The following is a 12,529-nucleotide window of genomic DNA, read 5'->3' on the forward strand; positions in this document are numbered from 1 at the left end:
ATTAATTTGGCAGAGCGGCGCGCACTAGAGCTTGGAGGACCTATACTTAATTAGCCCGTGGTAATTTTATATTAATCTTAAGTAATACTAATAAGGGTCCTAGTGATACCAAGCTAAAAGAGATTATTATTCCATTAAAATTAAAGCGACTATAATAGGGAGCTTCTATAGACGCGTATAAGGCTTATAAAGCTAGTATACTTGCTATTAGGTCCCCTTAGGCTAAGCGAACGCGTAGTAATAAAAAGGGAAAAGATCCTATTAAAATAGACGGCCGAATATTGGAGTATTATATATGTAAATAGTGCTTTGTTATTTAAATTAAGTTCGCGATAGTGGCCCGTGCGTAACTTAGTAAGCGCTTACTAATCTTGAATGTGTGGGATGAATGTGCCCAGAGACTGCCCGTATCTGGAGCCTTACCGAACAGTCGACTCAATTACAGATTCAAATGAGCCACGGTAGTAGCCGCCACTAATTACAAAACGGGTGACACTAAAAGGCGCGCGGATTGGTGTAGAGGCGATTTGCGGCCGAACAGCCCGTCACCCAAAATTATACCAAAATCAGTTAACTTTATATATATTAATAACTTCACCACTACTTAATATAATTTTTATTAAAGTTATAACGTGAGCGATAGGGTTATGACGGTTCCTAACAATTTCCTCTGTGCGTAGTTTTGATCATAACTATGCCGACCGCCATAACCCTATCACCTACGTTATCGCTCACGTTAAAATTTTTACGGGATAAACAGAATTTTTTATGGTGGGCCTGATTAAGCGAGATTTAGGTGAGCTCTTAGCGTGGTCGGGTGAAGTAAGGCCTCGTCCCCTCCAAAAATATTTTTTTATTGATACACCACCTCCATGAATATGCGAGACTGATTGATGCGCTTATAGGAAATACAGATATGGTTTCTGAGACTCTTATGGACCATACAAAACTATCATAACTGTAGCACTGAGATAATAATGGTTTAGCACTTATTCCTATGCTTTCAGAACCTTAACACGATTAAAAGATGTCTGGTTCCCTAAGCTCACGATCTGTTCCTGTGGATGAGGATACTCTCCGCGCACTCAGTAAAAGTGTGTCTAAACTTGTTCCAGATGGTGACAATTCTGAGAGCATCAGTTCTGAGAAAGTAAAGTAAGATCTGTGAAATCCTGAAGGCCAGTTGACTACAAAGACAGCAACCTCTAGTTACTGACATTTGTTTATTGCCAGGCAATTGGAAGGGGTCATCGACTGCCTTTTGCAAACGGCCGCGCTTGTGAATATCTCAGCTGCACATCGTGCTGCAGCATGCAATTCACTTTGTGCCATTATTGAACGTTGTCAGCTTTCTACAGATGAGGGGTTTCACGGTATTGTCTGGGAGAATGATCTGTGGACAAGGCTTTTTGAAATCTTCCTCGAACGTTCAGACAATGCGAAAGCAAAGTCAATGAGACAGGTTTTACTCGTCCTAACTGGGATGCTCTTGAAAGACGCCCCGCCGCAATCTTCTGACCTCCAAGATGACGCGGTATCCCGACTTCTCGATATTATTTGCAAATACCAAAATCGCACGAAAATTAAGCCAGCGCTGCAAGCACTGGCTCACTTCATATCAAAAGATCTTATCTCAATCAACCAGCTCGTTGATATTCATCGGAATTATTCCGGGGATGGCACCGACCCAGATGGAGGATTGAGCGCGTACCAGCTCTTGTTGCGTCAATTCCTTGCTTGGGTACGGCATCATGACACTGCGCCCGCAGCCAGTCACCTTATCACGAATTTCCTCACCAAATCCACTCCACAGCGAAGATGTGCAGAAGAGAAAACAGGAGTACTTGCGGTGTGGATAGAACCGCTAGAGGGCAGCATTCGAGATTCTCCGGAGGCGATTAACGAATTCAAACATCATGTCTTCCCTGAAGTATTTCGCCTTGGCCTGGACGGCTATCTGCAATTTCTATGTCATCTTCAACTTGATCGTCACCTAGGAATAAAGTCTACCATCCACTCACCGAATCCAAGCGTGTTTACTGCCAACGGCTGTTTCGAATTAACGCTCCTGTTCGCAGCCCTACAGGTAGGCAAAGAGTTGGGACTGGTCGAGGATGTCGGTTGGTTACTCTCCCTTACCTGATAGAAGTCCGCCACTGACGGACCAAGATTACGAGACCTTTAAAACCGTTGAAGTGCAAGGAGGGGCTCTGAAAATCCCGGATATTTTATTTGGGCGTCTTTTAGCCCATACCTTACCGGCTGTAAGGCTTGCTGCCCTTTCTTTACTCGTATCTTCTACCGCTGTCACAAGACCAATCACCAGTGGCACTTTTCAGTGCCTAAAGCGGCACCTTTCACATCTCCATGCAGAAACGGATGCAAACTTTCGCGGAGAATTGTTAAGTCTCATGCAACGTCTCTTCGGCCGCTTAAGAGCATCGATCGCTACTTTAAGTAAAGCTCTTGCAAACAACCGGACTTCTCCAAAGCCGATCAGCAGCCAAGGGGTAGTAGCCGGAAGAGGCAATGAGTTGTCTTCATGCGAAATCCTCGATAAGTTGCAGTGCCATACAGAATTCGTTTCATGGTACCTCCAGTTTCTTTCCCTGGAACTTCGGCCGACATCATCTTATCAACGGCACATATTAGCACTGAAATCACTGAATTTCGTGCTGAAGTCCGGGTTGGATTCCAGCATTCCACATCGGAATCTTTCTAAGCAAGCACAAGGATATTTAAAATGGGAACACCAATGGGACGTATTTAGTCCTCGGCTTGTTAGATTATTGTTTGACCTGATGCTCGATCCGTTTGACGATGTACGGAATGGGGCAGCGTTGAATCTAAAGCTGAAGTCTGAAAGATTTGGCAAAGATTTAACAGTTGTGACACTCCGAGTCCCTACTACCAGCACGTGTTCATCTTTAGTATTAGGGCCTACGAGGTTTCGGTATGTTGAGCTAGCAAATGTTGTTCAGTTCATAGGAAGAGCGGAGACAATGATGCTTCGAACAGGCCGAGCAGATCATGCTGATGGCGTAGCACGTGCGTACGAATATGCCTTCTCACAGTGTGCTGTCGCATTACAATTAAACAGAGAAATGAAGCAGACAGAGGAGCATTGGTGGAGTACCAAATCTGGTGTTGTAATTCATTTGATAGAGCAGTTGGAAAGAACAATAGCAATCGCGAGCAGAAATTTATCAACAGCCGTTAACGGATATCCAGTACACGGTATATTTGCTAGTTTTAGGTATGAATCACGGCGCGTCTTGACGTAGCTTGACTAATGCTAGCTAGATATATCGTCGATCTACCCGAATTTTACCCCTTGCTGAACACGTTTTCGCGAGAGGAAATCCAGCCGTGGAAGGACATACACCGGCGCATCTTCGTTTGTCTTGAGTCCATTTGGTCCTGCGTTAGGGAGGTACTGTGTAGTGATGCTCCCGAAGGCCATGTTCCGGAAGAATTAGAAGATGAACTTGAGATAAATACCAAGGATATTTTAAGTTATTCGTGGAGGGCTCTTAAAGAAGCAAGGTGCGTAACCTATCAAGTTCACCCTACTTTGCTTACAAACGTAGTGCTCTCCTACGGGCCGTAATATCTAAAGCTTCAGTGTGTACTTCGTCAAGAGATTCCATTCTCGAACCATCGGATTTCAATATTCTTGGAAAGCTATGCTTTGCTCAGCTGGCGGAACTTCGACATCGTGGCGCATTCTCTACAGTGTCACAGACATTTGCTGCCTGCTGCTCTCGCTGCATTGGAATGGATAATGTCTCAATCCAAGAGCTGCCGAACCTTTGGTATCAAGTAAGGCTGAATTCCTACTCTTCTATCTGAGATAACTGATTGAACAGGACGCGCTCCTATGTATTCGTAATAAGGCTTCCATGATAACCCGCCGTTCAGCCGGCATACCTTCATTAATATCAGGCATCGTAAGCGCTGAGCCTGGCGGTCGACTTTTTAGAAAAGCTATGGGAGATCTTTTTGTCGAGGCATCTCCTGATGCTGAAAGTTCCAACATTCAAGAGAGCCGGCTACCTCAGGTACATGCGTTGAACTGTCTCAAAGAAATTTTTACGACCACAAAACTAGGGCAATCTTCAGAGTCGTATATAGGACAAGGTCTCGATCTTGCTGCAAGCAAGTTAGGGTCGAAGAAGTAAGTTACGAAAGGCTGGATGAGTGAAGACGATAATTTACTTATTCTTTGTAGTTGGCCTATTCGGAACTGCGGCCTGATGCTTTTCAAAGCTTTGCTTGATAGACTGCTCGGGAGTAGCGACACTCAAAAATGGAAGGAGCAGAAGCTAGCCAAGATCTCACGCCTCTCCTATGGCAATTACCCAAACCTCCTTGAGATCGTGGCCAAGCTTCTTGTCCCAAGGGACTCTAGAGGCAGGTCTGAAGTAGAAGTGCACAAAAGTGTGTCAACATCTATGATTCGCGCCACCGAGGGAGTTTTTCCTGCTTTGCAAATCCTTCAACAGGCTCCACCTCCAGAAACAAATCGCGAAACAATTCGTGGATTAATCCTGCATCTCACGCGAAGTCCGTACTGGCATGTGCGTGACATGGCTGCACGTACTTTCGCATCTGGACTTCGCCAAACAGAATGCGTCAGTGTGATACGAAACATGCTATCTTCTCTGGATAAGAGGCAGAATTCGTTTCATGGTCTACTTTTATGCGTAAAATACTCCCTAATAACTCATATAGAGTCTTCACACAGCTCCACCACAAGTAAGGCTCAGCTCATTTAATATTCGTTGCGTACTAACTGTTACAGGTGCGTGTTGTGTTATGGAGGATTTATTAGAAAGATTTGACGATATCTTCCGAAAAAACACATGCCCTCTCATAAAAGCCACTTATTTGGACCTGATCAATTTATTCCAGAAGGCGATGATACTGCAAAACACCACTTCGCCAAAACTGATAGAAATCCTCGATAAGAATACTCGACAGCTCACCGCTGAGGTCCATACCCAATTCGAGGCCTTATGCTACAATAAACACTCCGGGGTCACGTCTGCGTTAGCTCTTCTTTGGAGGTCAATGAGCTACTATTTGGTCATTAATTTCATTCTTGCAGGCACAGCCCATTTCACGGTGGGCGAAGCCTCAGGCAATAAGGTTGACTCGTTACAAAGCATCTTGTATGAACTTGGAGAAGCCGATCCGGACAATTGCTGCGCAATTCTTGACGAGTTGGGAGAGATGCTTAACCATTCGCCCTTTGAAGTAGTTATCACCCTTAACCCCGAAATACCAGTTAGTATATATCGGCTCTCGCTAAACACAAAGGACCTCGAGGTCAGATCGACTGCTCAATCTGTTTTAGCTAATCTCCTTAGTGAAGATGAAGTACGACGTGGCTTTTTCGCAGGTCTAGATGGAAATTCCGCTGGCCAAACGTTCGATAGTCTTAAGACCCAGTGTCTCTATGGACCTCCCTCATGTATGGAAAGTGCAATACGCCTCCAAGGTTTTTTTCTGGATCATCAGCTTCGGCTACTACAATTCTGGAACCAAAAGATTCTTCATGACCAAGCGCAGTACGTTCGTACACTACAAAAGTTACTTCATGAGTCAAATGTATTACCTTTCCACTCCAACAGGAACATTCGAGCTAACTGCTATTTGCTAGTCAATTTCAACAAGGCACGCTGCCGTGCTCTCCATTTCTGGATTGCGCTATATTTGGACAATGGAGAATGAATCTGTCGTAATGCCATCTCCATTACTCAGCTTTGGTCTAGTAGTTTATGATATCCTAAACGATGACGATGATGAAATCCGCGAACTCGCCTCCCGCATTGCTACCAGAGTCATCATGGGCAAACGATATCGACGAGGCATGAGAGATGCAATTCCTCTTCTTGCGAGCCAACGGCTGGCCGAATACCTTGCACGCGTTTACCCGGATTCTCCAGAGCTGTGCGATGGGGCTATGCGCCGTCTTATGGGATTTGATGAAGAGACTGCTCTGTTTAAAATTTCGTTTCAGGAAACATTAGCGCGTGCACAAAAGGAAGATACGGCACTATTCGTACAAGAGAAACAAAATCTATTTATTGACGGGGCGAGGGAGATTGTAATCTGGTCTCGTGTCTTGAAAAGTGTCTCTTCGAAAGCCATTCCCCGTAATCTTGCCCAGAATTTCACAAAGTGGGTTATGGACGGTATTTCACTTCTAGCCGCGACAGGAAAGGTGGAAATAGATGGCCCATTGGGCTGGGCCAGCAAAGCAGAAGTGTTTACGCTAGGTATGCGGGTGATATATGGGGCGGAGGTACTGCTGAATTGGAGAATGCGCTCAAGGGAAGTGAGTGTAAGAGGCTCAGAGATTAGGAGGAAGTTGAGGGACTTTGCGGATGCAGGAAGGAGTGGGATACATGAACTTTGGATTGATAGAGTTGAAGCGGTCTTGGCGTACTCGGTGCTTGTAAGGTTGGCGTTGGTAAAAGAAAAGATAGAGATGGTCGTTAATGGGAGTTAGGATGCTGGGGTCAAGGTTAAAAAGTCTATCTTAACTCATAATTAGGCCTAGTGCCAGGACCCATAATGTCCTCGAGTATGACGTTGCTTAGCACAGTGAATTGATGAAATTGAAGGGAAAATCCCTTATGCCAACGGAATGCTTTTCGTCTTCGCATTCACAGCTGTCAGAATAACACGTTCAAAATTATATCTTGAATGCCTACCAGAACCCCACCGCAACTTCCGTGTTCAATTCTCCTTTCTTGTGCAACGACACCAAAACTATTAGCACCGTGTAACACCTTATAGAGCCTCCGTCATACCGCGAAATCAATCAAGAGGCTTGTCTCCTAACCATACTCTTTCTCTTGAACAGGCCAGCCATGTCTTTCCCTAAAATATCTGGCCATCTTCTAGACCGCCACGCTGGCTTCAATCTCTAAACAACCCACCAAGACGGTAGTCAAATCCAGCAGTCGTCAGCCAGCATCGCCGCCTCCTCCTCTACAGCACGACCCTTACGACGGGTGGAGGTACCCAGACAGCACGACTGAGTACACGGACGAAAGTACCCAACCGGAGACTATAGTCGAGAAGAGTGAGCCGACTGAAGTAGGATCGGTGTTTGGTCCCATCTGATCACTCACTTCCTTAAACTGAGAGAATTCCGGCACCTCTTTGGAGGAGAGCTAAGGCAAGATCAAAGGGCGAGTAGGGATTCTCAGAGTGGGAAAGCCAGGATGAAGCGCACTAGTGTCATCATTCTGATCCTTTTCGTTACCGTAACCGTTGTCTGTCTGCTTGCGTGGTGGATGATGGGGCGGCTGATGAGGGATACGCGGAGAGTTCTTGATCGGAAGAGGCCATATGATGGGGCGATTGCTCACGCTAGTGGTAGCGGACATATTGTGGTGGTGGAGGAAGCTTAAGGTGGTGGGGCCATCGACAGCGCTGGATTGAAAGGGGTATTGTGCATAGGGGGTTCGTGGGTTTGGAGGTGAGCTGTGAATTGGTGGGCGGTTACGGGGGAGGGAATCCTAAGGCTGGGGAGATAACAGGTAGAGTGAGATTCGGGTGCGGTGATGGAAGGAGCACATGGAAAAACAACCTTGGAAGGTGGTGTAGTGAGGGTGGTAGGGGGCAGAGGGAGGACGGTTTTGTCTTATGCAAACTTGAAACTACAAACCACAAACCAGTAAGCTGTGCCTAAGCAGAGAAAGGATGATAATAACAACCTTTCGGGATGGATGGTACACGTGGTAAAATATTTGAAATGACGCACCATGTAATACTAAAGTAATACAGCATGGATATACATGGCCGACGTAACAAATAGTTGGTTGATTGCCCACCACGATGCAGGTTTGCGGTACGAATAGATTGCGTTAAATGTTAACAAACGGAAGATTCGACAACCGCAATACTCGGCAATGATTTAACGCTTCTTTAGTAATGGCGGAACCGTTTGTGATTCTAATTCTCCTAGGGAACCGGAATTTTTGGCCCAATTCTCTTGAAATAACGACGCTACAGCTGTGATGATATTACCATTCACAAAAATTTTGTATCAGTAGCTCTGATCGCTTCCTAAAAATGGGTGCTGGTGGAGGTACTGCTGTTGCTATTGTATTCGCACTTGGAATTTATTTCGTCCATAAATGGACGGGAAGAAGAGGTCGACAAGTTGACAAAAAAAAGAGGAAATCACGGAAGGGGGTTGGGGCCTAGCTATACAGAGCGGACTGCTCGCCATCTCTGGCACCCTCCTCACTAATCTCAGCCATCTTATCCTGAACGCCTTATTTTCATCCACGAAGCCGGCTTACCTCTAGATAATCCACTGCAGCACGCCGGCGGAATGCCACGCCAACCAAACAGAACCCCTGAACACGCCCACACAAACTACATCGAAGAAGTAGCAGAATTACCTCAAGAAATATTTGGCCAGCGAGTTGTAGGACAGGATCATCCGGATGATCAGAGTGACTCTCCTGAGTCATCCTTGAATGAGAATCGCGGGCACAGTCTGCAAGGCAACGGACAAGTACGCCAAAACAAAATCTTACGAAGATACTAGCCGGAGAGAACCAGCACCAGAGCTCCTGAGCCCAGTCCTCAGAGCCCTCCTCAAACGGGACGACCGACAAGGCAATCAGTCACGGTCCCGAAATTTTCGAGGAATCCCAAAAACTGCTGAGCAGCAATATGAGATGGATGAAATTCGTCCGCTCCCGGGACAAATAGTAAGACGAGGGATAGAGCACGATAGGAATGGGCAACAGAGGTATGCATTTACTAAATCGAGACTGCAGAGGGGGAAGTTGAGAGATTTAGATATTAGGCGATTGACAACGAGTAAAGCTCCTCCGTGACCCAGAACTGAATATCTAAAGGGGCAGTCCTTCAACTGTTAGCGTTTCTTAGTACGGAGGCTTGCTGACACCCGGTTTTTCTCATCACAATGATCGAACTACCCTAGCATACTTCATGGTATTTTGACGCACGGAACAGCCCAAGACAAATGTCGCAGTCGGTTATCTTAACATCGGATCCTCACACTGGAACGCAGCTCCTTTCCCCCGACCGCCGACCGCTGAGCACCGTAAATCCGGCCACTTTTGCAGAGTGAGTTCTCTCCGCGAAATCCACAGGCGGAAAGTGTAGGATCAGAGTTCGTAGAAGAGTACGTTTTCCCTAAGGTCAGCAATGAGGAACAAATGGCCTTGCTCTGACCGGAATTATAAGGGGAGTGTTTAGGCTTAGGAATAGAGTCTTCTTTGCCAAAGACTAGCCTCGAAGTGCCAACGACTCCGCCACGTACAGGAGTCCAGAGTGTGGCTTTAGGCTCACGCATTGAGCCTGATTTCCTTGACCCTAACTTTCGCGCAGCTAATCCTCAAGGCCCAGGAGTCATTCACAGTCCAGTGCGCTTTCAACGCTGATAGATAGCCTACACGTGGGTAGTTACTCCACTAAAATTCCCGGACGGAGCATCGATCTCTTTGAAGTAGTTAATCGGTGTAGTGAGGGGGTGGACGATATTTTACGGCTGAGCGGTAGTGCTGAGGTAGTATCAGGTAGGGCACCATCGAGCGTGTCGTCTTTGGGTGGTTACGGAAGTCATTCAGCGGGATGCCCGTAAACAAGTGTTACGAAATGGAATAATTAGCAAGACTATGAGGTTTTCACGTGCGCAGTGAGATAATGAAAACTTGACCCCAAATATGCCTGCCCTAATATTCCCAGGGTTATGGGTGTACTTGTATGAATAGCTGTGGAGCGTTTGGTATGCTCGAGGCACTCGGTGTTCGTCGTGTTGATGCTGAGGAACGTCATTCGCCTCTCCAGCCTGCTTGCGCTCCACCAAGTTGTCAAACCTCCACCAAGGGCACCTTACGATTCATTCATGCACGACAATCGCTATTAACAGCGCAGACACCATCCTTCCAACCCAGGTAACCCCGCCATCTTTCTGACAACATAACAGTATGTGGGACGATGAGGACAATAACCCCTACGGTTCGTTTGCCCGTCATGATTCAAACAGCTCGGATGCGCCTCCCATGGGCTCACCCCCAGGACGTAAGCCTGTACTATTCTTATACTTCATTGGTGGTCTGAGCAACTAACTCTAATGACATGCGCAGTAGGCTTCCATCGACCGACAACCCCACCGTCTACGAGTTCCTCACCCCGCAATGAATCCCCAGAGTTCATTTCACAGCCTCGAGATATGAGTGATGTCGACTACGATGAGGACCATCCTAGGGGGGCCCGTGTTGAGCCAAGGAAGGGTGGCTATGACAGCCGAATTGAGCAAATACTCTATGAAAATCCTGATCTCCCAATCCTCATTACTTATGCTGGGAAGAATCTAGAAAGTGGGGGAAGCTATATTGCATACACTATCAGGACAGGCGTATGAGTCCCAGATGAATCTCTCGACGGCTTTCGCTGAGTTTTGATATTAGGATTTAGAAGTGCGGCGAAGATATTCTGAATTCGCATCTCTCAGGTCAACACTGGTCAACCTCCATCCGACTTTAATTATTCCTCCTATACCCGAGAAACATACAATGGCCGACTATGCTGCAAAACCAACCAAGGCAAAAGAAGATGCCGGCATTATTGAACTGAGAAAGCGAATGTTAGCGGTCTTTCTCAACCGATGCAGGAGGATGAAAGAGGTCCGAGAAGACGGAGTGTGGTGGAGGTTCCTTGACCCGAATGCAAGCTGGGTTAGTTATTTTCTATTTACCTTCAAAAATTTGAGGGAAAGCTAAATAGAGGTTCATCAGAGCGAAGTGCTTCACTCTCATCCGGTAGCTTCGATACCAAAGAACGTCCTGAAAGCCCCACCGCTCGATACAGCAAATCCAACGGTTTCTCACAGTTACCTTCCAATCCCATCATCCTCGGCGAGATTAAGGACAGCAAATGCTGCGACTACCATGACTGGAACACCTACCGCTTCTAGCTACGCCGCTCAACCATCACCTGCTGCGCATACAACACCAGGGCCGCAGGTCTTCGGGCGCTTTCCCCCATCCTCTCAAAATCTATCCGAAGAGGAACTCGATCCGTATTTTGTCAATTTTGAGGCATCATCTCGAGAATTGGAGGCACTTCTTCAGGGAAGCATGGAAAAAGCCAACCGAAGGACACTTTCACACCTCACATCTTGGGGAGAGGACATGGCTGAGCTTGGCGCTCGGTACAATGCATTTTCACTGTCGGAGCAGTCACATACAGTTGCGGCAGCTATCGAGAAGATGGGACAGGCAGTGGATTCAACCTACATTGCCACGGCTGAGCTATCGTCTTCACTCAGCGCAAGTTTCGCCGAGCCAATGCGGGAAAGTGCGCAGTTTGCGGGTGTAGTGCGGAGTGTACTCCGATATCGGGTGCTCAAGCGCGTCCAGGAGGAGATGACGAAGGATGAACTCGAGAAAAAAAAGAACCTCTTGGATTCGCTGGAAAGGAGCGAGATGGAAGCACGACGGCTGGAACAACATCTTAGTGGTACCGGTGGGCATTCTAGCCCAGGACCAAGGCGTTCTGTATCCTCTGGCTCACAACGCAACAGTCAGGAAAGGCAAAAGCGAGAGGAGGACACAGCATCAATAGATTCAGACTTCCCTCCCACACATGGAGATACACAACCGCCTTCAGCGTCTCAAGGGATTCCCGCACCCTCAGATACCACCTCACCACCTGGTAGTCATAAAAAGAGCCCGAGTGGAAACTTCGTGACGAGCAAGATTTTTGGTAGGATAAGTCATGCTTTCCAAGGCATGGCCGATGTAGACCCTGAGCGGACAAGGAGAGATCAGATAGGGAAGACGCGCGAAACCTTGGTGCAAGTGAGTACATCAAACATTCTCGTCAGTCAAACAGTAGACTGATATTAGCATAGCTCGAGCAAGCCCTGGAGGCTGCTGAGAAGGACACCAAGGATGCGAGTATGGGAGTCATGAAAGATCTCAAGAGGTTTCAGCAAGAGAAGGAAGAGGATTTGAAGCGTTACATGGTACGCTCGAGATTCCAAGCACCTGACTAATCTCGAATCATTACTGACTGCTTCAGGTTGCTTTCGCCAGGTGTCATATTGACTGGGCAAAGAGGAATCAAGCATCGTGGGGAGAAGCTAAGGCTGAGGTGCGAAATATTGAAGCGCGGCCACAACCTGAGATGTAAGACTTCGGACCAGCTGCGCTGGTCGGGCTAGGCCTTTTTGAGGCCACCATACAATGTGTACCAAATAGACATAATTAATGCTCAATTGGAGTAAACCATTTCGCGCCCTATTCATTTAGAATAAACCTACAATCACTTCTAGTGAAAACACCAATACACTGTTTTGCGGAGACAGTTTGGACATAAGTGGTGATGGCGAGCAGATGGTGGTAGCACAAGACTTTATTAATCGCAGGGACTGCGGTGCCAAGCTTGGTGTCCTTGAACGTTGAACGTTCAACGATCCTTTGACCTTTCAACCCCATTATCAAACTTGGTATCCTTAACACCTTTA

General features: G+C 46.9%; 2 protein-coding genes across 2 annotated transcripts; both read left to right on the top strand.

Annotated features, from left to right (window-relative positions):
- The first annotated feature begins 919 nt into the window (after positions 1–919).
- K441DRAFT_703114 (HEAT repeat protein-like protein) lies at positions 920–6,632 on the top strand. Its single transcript, XM_067653451.1, has 9 exons — positions 920–1,155; positions 1,234–2,120; positions 2,170–3,256; positions 3,304–3,546; positions 3,591–3,822; positions 3,870–4,177; positions 4,232–4,758; positions 4,805–5,613; positions 5,666–6,632. Exons 1-9 carry the CDS (start codon positions 1,028–1,030, stop codon positions 6,515–6,517), a joined length of 5,073 nt encoding a protein of 1,690 aa, XP_067508619.1. The 5' UTR covers positions 920–1,027; the 3' UTR covers positions 6,518–6,632.
- A 3,117-nt stretch (positions 6,633–9,749) lies between these two features.
- Positions 9,750–12,347, top strand: K441DRAFT_653561 (uncharacterized protein). The gene is made up of 6 exons (XM_067647555.1): positions 9,750–10,080; positions 10,146–10,417; positions 10,470–10,736; positions 10,797–11,861; positions 11,915–12,028; positions 12,085–12,347. The coding sequence occupies exons 1-6, from the start codon at positions 9,987–9,989 to the stop codon at positions 12,193–12,195; spliced, it is 1,923 nt and encodes a 640-aa protein (XP_067508620.1). The 5' UTR covers positions 9,750–9,986; the 3' UTR covers positions 12,196–12,347.
- Positions 12,348–12,529: the final 182 nt, after the last annotated feature.

Source organism: Cenococcum geophilum (genome assembly GCF_001692895.1).
Source record: "Cenococcum geophilum 1.58 unplaced genomic scaffold K441scaffold_5, whole genome shotgun sequence".
In the NCBI taxonomy this organism is placed as follows: domain Eukaryota; kingdom Fungi; phylum Ascomycota; class Dothideomycetes; order Gloniales; family Gloniaceae; genus Cenococcum; species Cenococcum geophilum.

What these genes read in the sequence shown, in the direction of transcription:
- K441DRAFT_703114 (XM_067653451.1), top strand. Translation starts at nt 1,028, where the DNA reads ATGTCTGGTTCCCTAAGCTCACGATCTGTTCCTGTGGATGAGGATACT. An exon ending in AGCAAGTTAGGGTCGAAGAA is followed by an intron (nt 4,178 to 4,231) that starts GTAAGTTACGAA and finishes TATTCTTTGTAG; the next exon opens with TTGGCCTATTCGGAACTGCG. An exon ending in AGTTACTTCATGAGTCAAAT is followed by an intron (nt 5,614 to 5,665) that starts GTATTACCTTTC and finishes GCTATTTGCTAG; the next exon opens with TCAATTTCAACAAGGCACGC.
- K441DRAFT_653561 (XM_067647555.1), top strand. Translation starts at nt 9,987, where the DNA reads ATGTGGGACGATGAGGACAATAACCCCTACGGTTCGTTTGCCCGTCAT. An exon ending in CATACACTATCAGGACAGGC is followed by an intron (nt 10,418 to 10,469) that starts GTATGAGTCCCA and finishes TTTTGATATTAG; the next exon opens with GATTTAGAAGTGCGGCGAAG. An exon ending in CGCGCGAAACCTTGGTGCAA is followed by an intron (nt 11,862 to 11,914) that starts GTGAGTACATCA and finishes ATATTAGCATAG; the next exon opens with CTCGAGCAAGCCCTGGAGGC.